Source organism: Brachyistius frenatus, unplaced genomic scaffold, assembly GCF_029030835.1.
Source record: "Brachyistius frenatus isolate BFR_SWC_R1_liver_20210118 unplaced genomic scaffold, ASM2903083v1 Contig_211, whole genome shotgun sequence".
Classification (NCBI taxonomy): domain Eukaryota; kingdom Metazoa; phylum Chordata; class Actinopteri; family Embiotocidae; genus Brachyistius; species Brachyistius frenatus.
Window position 1 is genome coordinate 87,180 of NW_027210810.1, and position 9,356 is coordinate 96,535.

Genomic DNA, 9,356 nt, shown 5'->3' on the forward strand with positions numbered 1-9,356 from the left:
CAAATCATCAATGCACTTATAAAATATAACGTAAAATTTAACAATAGGTGGGTATATGAAGTAGGTAAAAAAAAAATCTCCACTCGGAGCAGCTGCAACAAAATAAATCCTGTTTTCATTTGAACGCGGAACTTAAGGTCAACTCACTGCCTCTGCGGGAACTTTACAGTGTAACATCCGGCGGAAGTAAACAACGAAAGCACGCCTAGCGTTAGCTTAGCGGATGTCTGGATCGTGTTTGAAGACGGTTGTGTTGTTGTATCGCAGATACGTCATTTAGGCGTTGAAGCAACGATGTCTTCGCTTCAGTATTTGAGAAAGTTTATCAACGAGCGACTAACAGCTGCTGCGGAAGAAATATTCAGAGTGTTTGAAAAAACCATCGTCCAGTACGAGGAGGAGATCAACCGTCAGCGCAAACTGCTGGACATCACCTGGAAACCCGAAATAGAAGCAAACATAACAGGTCTGTAAAGCTATGATGGTCTTAATGAAACTAACTCACTGTGGAGACCTGCTGATCGCTTAAACTACAACATATCGTCCCTTGCCCCCCCCCCCCCCCATCATCCACAGGAGTAACCTTTTTTTTTTTTTTTTTCTTGTGTCCCTTTTTTTTTCGTCCCTCCAGACGTCCCGCAGCAACATGTCTGTCATGAGGACGAAGTTGTCTCCGACCAGCAGCTCTGTAACCAGGAGAGGAACTCCGGTCCGGACCGGGAGGAACCAGAACCTCCGCAGATCAAAGAGGAAGAGGAGGAACTCTGCATCAGTCAGGACGGAGAGCCGTTTGTTGTGAAGCTGGAGGCGGATTTCTTCATGGTGACTCCTACTTATGAGGAAGGCGAGCCCAACGAGCCCGAACCAAACAGTTACCGGCTCCTTCCTTACAACTCCACTGCAGCTGAGAGCCGAGAGCAGAGAGGAAGCCGGCAGGAGGACTCGGGATCGACCGGAAACGCAGAGAGAACTCACAGCGACGATAATGTCGACGGCTATCCCGCGTCAGCGACTCTGTGTGACACAGGTAAAAAGTCTGCACAATGTGACATCTGCGGAAAAGGTTTTAAATATAACTTTGAATTGAAGAAACACTACAGAACGCACACGGGTGAGAAGCTGTTCTCTTGCAAAATATGCGGGAAAAAGTTCAGCCAAAGTCACAACGTGATGGTCCACATGAGAACCCACACGGCCGAAAAGCCTTTCGTCTGTAAAACCTGCGGGAAGAAATTCATTCAGAGATCGCACTTGAAGAGTCACATGAGGACTCACACGGGCGAGAAGCGGTTTTCTTGCGAGATGTGTGGTAAATGTTTCATCCACAGCAACTCGCTGATGTACCACCTCCGAATCCACACGGGCGAGAAGCCGTTTCTCTGCAACACCTGCGGGAAAGCGTTCATCGAGAGGTCGCACTTGAAAAAGCACATGAAAACTCACACGGGCGAGAAGTCGCACGTTTGCGAAACGTGCGGTAAAAGTTTCATTCAGAGCAGCACGTTGACTCTCCACACGAGAATCCACACGGGGGAGAAGCCGTACCTTTGCAACACCTGCGGCAAGCGATTTAATCAGAAGTCAAACCTGAAAACTCACATGAGAACTCACACGGGGGAGAAGTCGTACCTCTGCAACACCTGCGGGAAAAGATTCATTCAGGCGTCGCACTTGAAAAAGCACATGAGAACTCACGGTGGTCCCGAGACATCCGTGGGGGAACATCCTGTCGAAGGCCAAGCTTGAGGAAACGTGTTGAGGTTAAAAGTGGGATCTTTCAGATGCTAAGTGCCTTTATACTCGGCTTCAGCAACCATCTTGTACTCGGGATGCTGTCAATCATGTAAAACTATATTGAATTCAAAACAGAACAAAGAGAACACGTCAAATGTTGAAATTAAGAAATGTTATTGTTTTATGAAAAATAAGTGCTCATTTTTGCATTTTGTGCCAGCAATACGTTTCAAAAAAAAAGTTGAGACAGGAGCTACAAAGTTGTTAAAAAAAAAACCACCTGAAAAACACTTCAAGGAATATCTCAGAACTAATTAGTTTGAGTGGCAACGGGTCCAAAAACAATATTTAATGGCGTGTGAACCGCGGGCCTTCAGGCGGCACTGCATTAAAAACAAACACAGCTCTGTGGTGGAGATCACTGCAAGGGCTCAGGAACACTTCTCAAAACCATCGTCTGTGAACACGGTTTGTTGCTGCGTCCAAAACTGACGGTTAAAACTCGACCACGCAAAGAAGAAAAGCAGATATTAAACATGATCCAGAGTCGACCGCTGCCTTCTCGGAGGGACCCGAGCTCCTTTCAGATGGACTGAGGTGAAGTGGAAAAACTCCCGTGGTCTGAAAAATCAAAGTTTTTAAATTCAATTTGGAAATAATAGAGTTAAGTGTCCTCAGAGCTAAAGAGAAGAGGTACCGCCCAGCTTTGTTCTATTTCCAACTACACGTGGGTCTACATGATTCAGTTTTTATTTACATTTTACACGGCGTCCCAACTTTTTGGGAAACGGAGTTGTATTTACAAGATAAAATCTCCAAAACTACTACTTTTTTTGTGTGTGTGTGTGTGTGTGTGTGTGAATGCAATGTCCTTCTATGAAATCTTGGTGAAACAATGTAAATAGAAAAAGCACGAGAGGAGAGGCCGTTCGGCAGCTCGTATCGTCTGTCTGCAGCACTCCTACGTTTTAAAAAAGCAGCTCCTCTTCTTCACCGTCGTGGTTTGTTTGTGCGGGCACCTACATGTTACTGAAAAACGGCACATACAAGATGTTCACTGGTGTATTACGTCATTTAATGTTACATTCTGATTCGTGACTCCGCCCGAATGTCAAATATTTTTTTTATACTCTGCATTAGTAACGTTGTGAAAGTCTGTGTTGTTGAAACGAAGAAACTGTCTCGTGCTTCCTGCCAACTGAAGTATTTTTCTTGTTTGTTTAGAGCAGGTTGTTTCATTCAATGTTTGTATGCCTTATGTGATCATATACATTTTTTTTTTTTTTTTTTTTTTACCGTTTCAAAAAAATTAAACGACATGGCGTTGTAACGGCGCTATATACCTGTAAATAAACTTTCATTTGTCGAATAAGTTTGATAACAAGTAGAGTTCTTTGCTTTGCTGGTTATTCAGACGGATGTTGCCAAACTAATGGATTAAATGGTCGTTGTAAGTGACAGTTCACATGGTGCCATACTTGAACAATCATATTTACAGGGGTTGAATGTAACCGAGTACGTATACTGAAGTACTCTTAAGTACAACCTGATTGTCCTCAGATTGCATTGTAATTACAAAACAGATGAAATCTTCAAGGCCTTTTAAAAAAAAACAACAGTATTTTTGAGGTATTTCTACTTTGAATAATTTCATTTTATACTAAACCTACTTCTACTTTATTATGTTACACAGGCAAACACGAGACTGTGTAGATAAACTATGTTTTGTTGACAGCTGCAGTTACTTTGTTTAAAAAAAAAAGATTTGCATACAAATATTTATAATGCACTTAAAAATATGGCGTTTAGTTAAACTATACGTACGTGGGGGGGGGGGAATAAATCCACGTCGACCAACTACAACAATCAATTGAAGGCGGAACAAAATGTGAAATAACCGCATTTCTCGGAACTTCCCAGTGTGACACTCGGCGGAAGTAAACAATGAAAGCACTGGTGGCGTTAGCGGAGTACATGTGTGGACTTCGTTGAAGACGGCTGTGTTTTCGTGTAACGTGAATATTTCAGGTGTCGAAGGAACGATGTCTTCAGCTCAGTTTCTGAGAGAGTTTATCGGCGAGCGACTAACAGCTGCCGCAGAAGAAATATTCGGAGTCTTCGCGGAAACCATCGTCCGGTACGAGGAGGAGATCGACCGGCAGCGCAGACTGCTGGATATCGTCTTAAAACCCGAAATAAAGTTAAACAGAACAGGTCTGTGAAGACGAACTTCCAGCGGACAGGTTAACGTGCTAACAGATTAATCTGTAACAGATTTGACTTTATAAAACATCAAAACTAGAAAAGTATGCAGTGCTTTGTTGTTGTTGTTGTTTTCTTTCTTCCAATTAGATCCAATCGTGATCGACATGTTCAAAAGTACAATCTATTTTCTCAGATGCGCGTTGTTTCGGGGCACTTCACATGGTTAAAGTCCTTCCGCCGTAACTTAACATCATTATACAGAGGAAGCCAACAGTTCACCACGCGGTCAAACAGCTGGGAGAGAAACAAAATCCTCTGAGAGCAGAGAGAGAAAAGAACAGCATAGTGATTGAAGAGCTGTGGGCGGGGCCAGTAAGAGAAAGCGAAGAACTATGCAAGCGAGGGGAACTTGGTAGGATCTGAATCTGTGCCTTTACGGAAGAGCAGCCGAGGCCTATAAATAACGTAACCAAGACTAAAATCTTTATTAAAAAGGTTTTAAACCCATCAGTAACCTTTTTTCTCGTGTCCCTTTCGTCCCTCCAGACGTCCCACAGCAACGTGTCTGCAATGACGGCGAAGCGGTCTCCGACCTGCGGCTGTATAACCAGGAGAGGAACTTCAGCGTGGACCGGGAGGAACCGGAACCTCCGCAGATTAAAGAGGAAGAGGAGGAACTCCGCGTCAGTCAGGACGGCGAGCGGCTCGTACTGGATCAGGAGGCTTACCTCTTCATGGGGACGCCCGCTTACGAGGAAAGCGACTACAGCGAGCCGGAACCAGACGGCGACGAGCTCCTCTCCTACAACGAGAGCCGAGATCAGAGCCGGCGCGAAGACTCGGGATCGACCGGAAACGCGGAGCCGAAGCCGGAAGACGGACGCCAGGCTCACGGTGGAGACGGCCGTCCCGCGCCGGAGAGCCACCGCGACGCCGACGCCTGCAAAAACTCCGTCACGTGCGACATTTGCGGGAAAGTCTTCAAATACAAGTTCCAACTGAAGAAACATCACCGAGTCCACACGGGGGAGAAACCGTTTCTCTGCAACACCTGCGGGAAGCGATTCTTCCACCGGTCGCACCTGAACCGCCACGTCCGAACTCACACGGGCGAGAAGCCGTACTCGTGCGACACGTGCGGCAAAAGCTTTTGTCAGAGTTGGGACCTGACGCTGCACGTGAGGACGCACACGGGCGAGAAGCCCTTCGCCTGCGAGACCTGCGGGAAGGCGTTCAACCAGACGTCGGCGCTGTACAGCCACATGAGGACGCACGCGGGCGGCAAGAAGCAGTACGCCTGCCAGATATGCGACAAGAAATTCAACCAGAGCAACAACCTGATGGTGCACACGAGGATCCACACGGACGAGAAGCCGTTCCTCTGCAAGACCTGCGGGAAGAGATTCGTCCAGCGGTCGCAGTTGAACAGCCACGCGAGGACCCACACGGGCGAGAAGCCGTATTCCTGCGAGCTGTGCGCCAAGAGCTTCATCCACAGCTACTCGCTGCTGTGCCACCTGAGGACCCACACGGGCGAGAAGCCGCATCTCTGCAACACGTGCGGGAAAAGATTCATTCAGGCGTCGCACTTGAAAAAGCACATGAGAACTCACGCCAACGAGAAGTCGTAGTACCGAAAACGATCCGGGGAGAGGCGGGGACGGACGGACGGACGGACGGACGGACGGACTATTTTCTTCTTTTTTTTTTCTCTCTCTGGTAAACGCGGCGTGTTTCTGTCGGATCCCGACGCTTCAATGTAAATAGGAAAGAAACAAAAACAAAAACAAAACAAAAAAAAGCAGGAGATTACAGTCGGTTCGTATCGTCCACCTGCACCTCTGTGGAGGAAAAAAAAAAGCATCTCATTTTTGGTTTTTGTGTGTACGCCTAAAACTGTTTGTTGTAACTTCCTCAGTTACATAGAAACTGAGAAACGTTCAAGTGCTTCCTGCCAACTGGACTCTTTCCTTGTTCGTTTAAGGCAGGTTGTTTCAGTTCATGTTTCTGTGTATTTTTTTTTTTTGATCGCGTCAACTTTCTATCGTTACAGGTGACTTGTACAATTTGCTGAAACAAAAGCACTTTATAAAAAAAAAATTGTTTTTAAATGTCAATAAAGTTGTATAACAAGAATATTTCTTTCACTTCTGGTTATTTTAGACTCAAAATGACCGTTTTCAGAGCTGCAATAAACACCTCCGCCATTTTTCGAGCAAAAAAATGTGAAGATTTTCTGCTTTTTTGTGCTCAAGTAGACGGAAAATAAAATATCTTTCAAATGGACATACTCAAAAACATGAAGAGACTTTTGACTTCAAGATGATATTACTCAACATCTTTTAAAGCTTTTATTAAGAACTCCTCAAAAGTTTTTCAGACCTGTGGACGCACTGGGAAATAATGATTTATGACTGACATTATCAAGCTGTCCTGATGTGTCCCGGTGTGATCGGATCCACTTCCCCGCTAAATACAAATGAGTACAAGTAAATAAGCACATGAACACGAGTTTAACGGACAGGCGTTTAACAAAATGACACACCTTTGCTCACTGCACCTCATTTCAATGCTCCGCCTGTTGGAAATAAATGACGCATTTCACGTTTGTAGATGTCTTAATGAGTTTGTAATTCACAACCTGACCTGCCAGGACCCAATCGGTTTGGGTCAGATGATTGAATTGTTCCGGCTTGCCAAGCGGGGGATCTGACTCGATCTGATTGGAGCTCCGGCGATGCTACGTCCCGCCCACCGACAGCCGTGACCTGACAGGCCTGTCAATCAAACAGAACATGGCTTTTTTTTTTTTTTTTTTAATAATTAATGACAGGATTATTTTCAGATGGACACTAATCTGGAAGAGTGAATTTAGCGAATGACGTACAGAAAAATTGTGGAGACATTTTATTGACGGAGAATTTCATGCTGCGGTGCTGCGGGTCGTGGTTACAGTCTGACAGAATGACACTTCAACTAAAAAGGTTTCATCTCATATTTGAGACCGTTTGATGGCTTAAAAATTCATACTTTAAAAAAAATATATATATATATATATATATATATATAAAGGTGAATTTCAACAATTTCAGGACTTTTTTTTTAAAAGGACCAACTGACGTCCCTGAATAAACTCCGCTCCTACTCGCTGCGTCTACCGGAAGTCCACAGTGTGACGCAAACAATTAAAAGCGCTTTTGCAGCTTGGGGAGGCTGTTAAAAACGCCCGTGTTGTGGGATTTGCGGATCCATTTTTATTTGTATTTTTTTTTTCCCAGTTGTCCCGAGGAACGATGTCATCGGTTCAACATTTGAGAGAGTTAATAAACGAGCGACTGACAGCTGCTGCGGAAGAAATACTCTCCGTGTTTGAAAGCACCATCGCCCGGTACGAGGAGGAGATCGACCGTCAGCGCAGACTGCTGGATGTCACCTGGAAACCCGAGATCAAATTACACAGAACAGGTCTGTAACACTCATAACGGTCTGAATGGAAACTTAACACGTGCAGGATCCTAATTTACGTTGCGGACGGAAGTTATGGAGCAGCTGCAGTTATTTTTCAGGAAGAAAACAGACCGGATGTAAAAGACAAACACAAACTGATTGAATTAGAGAGATAAGAAACATATTACGTGTACTTGGGGAGCTAATAAAAGACCGCACAGACGTCCTCCCGACAGGTTAACCTGCTAACTAACAAGAACTGTTGTAACGGATTTGACTGGATAAAACATCAAATCATCCATCTGATGTGTACAAAAAAAATTAAAAGAAGAAAAAAGTACGCTGTGCTTTTACCATTAGATCCTTACTGATGAAGAGTGGACGTTACAGAATAAAACCTGCATACAAATGGTAAAGTTCCCCCTCATGTGTGAGCGACATGGTGATGGTTTAAATAAACTCACATTAGTATCGTTGTTCTTGTGTCCCTTCGTCCCTCCAGACGTCCCGCAGGAAAATGTCTGTAAAAGGAGGAGGAGGAGGATCTGTCTGATCAGCAGCTCTGCAACCAGGAGAGGAACTCCAGTCTGGACCAGGAGGAACCAGAACCTCCACAGATTAAAGAGGAAGAACAGGAACTCTCCATCAGTCAGGAGGGAGAGCAGCTCGAACTGAAGCAGGAGACGGAAACCGTCATGGTGACCGTTACTTTTGAGGAAAGTAACCACAGTGAACCAGAAGCAAACGGTGACCAGCTCCTGTCTCACAACTCTCCTGTAGCTGAGAGCCGAGATCAGAGAGGGAGCCGGCGCGAAGACTCGGGATCGACCAGAAACGCAGAGCCGAAGCCGAAGAAGCGGCGTCTCAGAAAGAGAAATCACAGAAACGATGGAGACGCCTCTCCCGTGTCAGAGAGTCAGGGTGGCGACGCGGGGAAAAAGTCTCTGCAGTGCGACGTTTGTGGAAAAGCCTTCAGATACAAGTCCGACGTGACGAGACACTACAGAACCCACACAGGCGAGAAGCCGTACATCTGTAACATCTGCGGGAAAAGATTTAGTCAGAGTACGCCCTTGAAAAACCACGTCCGATCTCACACAGGCGAGAAGCAGTATTCGTGCGAGCTGTGCGGCCAGGGCTTCAACGACACCGGCTCCATGCTGTACCATTTGAGAACGCACACGGGCGAGAAACCGTTTCCCTGTAACACCTGCGGGAAAAGATTCATCGACGCGTCGCACCTGAAGGAGCACGCGAGGATCCACACGGGCGACAGGCCGCACGTGTGCCGAACGTGCGGGCGAAGTTTCCTGCAAAGAAGCGGCTTGACGCTCCACACGAGAATCCACACCGGGGAGAAACCGTACGCCTGCAACACCTGCGGGAAAAGATTCAATCTGAAATCCAACCTGAAAAAGCACACGAGGACTCACACGGGCGAGAAGCCGTATTCTTGCGAGGCGTGCGATAAAAGTTTCATCCACAGCAATTCCCTGTTGTACCATTTGAGAACTCACACGGGCGAGAAGCCGTACCCTTGCCCCGCCTGCGGCAAACGGTTCATCCTGCCGGCGCACCTGACGAGTCACATGAAAAGCCACGCGGGCGAGAAGTCGCAGTCCCCGAGCGTCTGCGGGGAAAATTCAACGTGAAGAAGAAACTCGGGGGGGGGGGGGGGGGGGGGGAATGTAGGGGAAGGGGGGGGGAATAAAAATTGCTGCGCAGCTCGAAAGTAAATCAAATTTAAAGAGCGACGATCGTGTGACTTTATTATATCGGAGTAGAAAAAGATTTTTTTGTTTTCGTTGATAGTATTCTGTCGTCACACGTGCTGCGTTCTGTACTAACAGTCACCGTCTTGAGTTTTCACACTGCCGAGTACAGAAACGTACACATATGGATGATGCATTCGAAACGGTCTGAAAAAAAAAAAAGAAGTGTGAAACGGCGGGGCATTTTCCAACCCTGTA

General features: G+C 46.1%; 1 protein-coding gene across 1 annotated transcript; it reads left to right on the forward strand.

Annotated features, from left to right (window-relative positions):
* Window positions 1-183: 183 nt before the first annotated feature.
* On the forward strand, window positions 184-9,047 carry LOC138633228 (zinc finger protein 107-like). The gene is given in 8 exon segments (XM_069719343.1): window positions 184-466; window positions 632-1,740; window positions 3,672-3,948; window positions 4,486-5,569; window positions 5,858-5,912; window positions 7,143-7,404; window positions 7,889-7,911; window positions 7,914-9,047. Coding segments are annotated over 8 exon segments (4,107 nt in total). The 5' UTR covers window positions 184-294; the 3' UTR covers window positions 9,039-9,047.
* The last annotated feature ends 309 nt before the right edge of the window (window positions 9,048-9,356 follow it).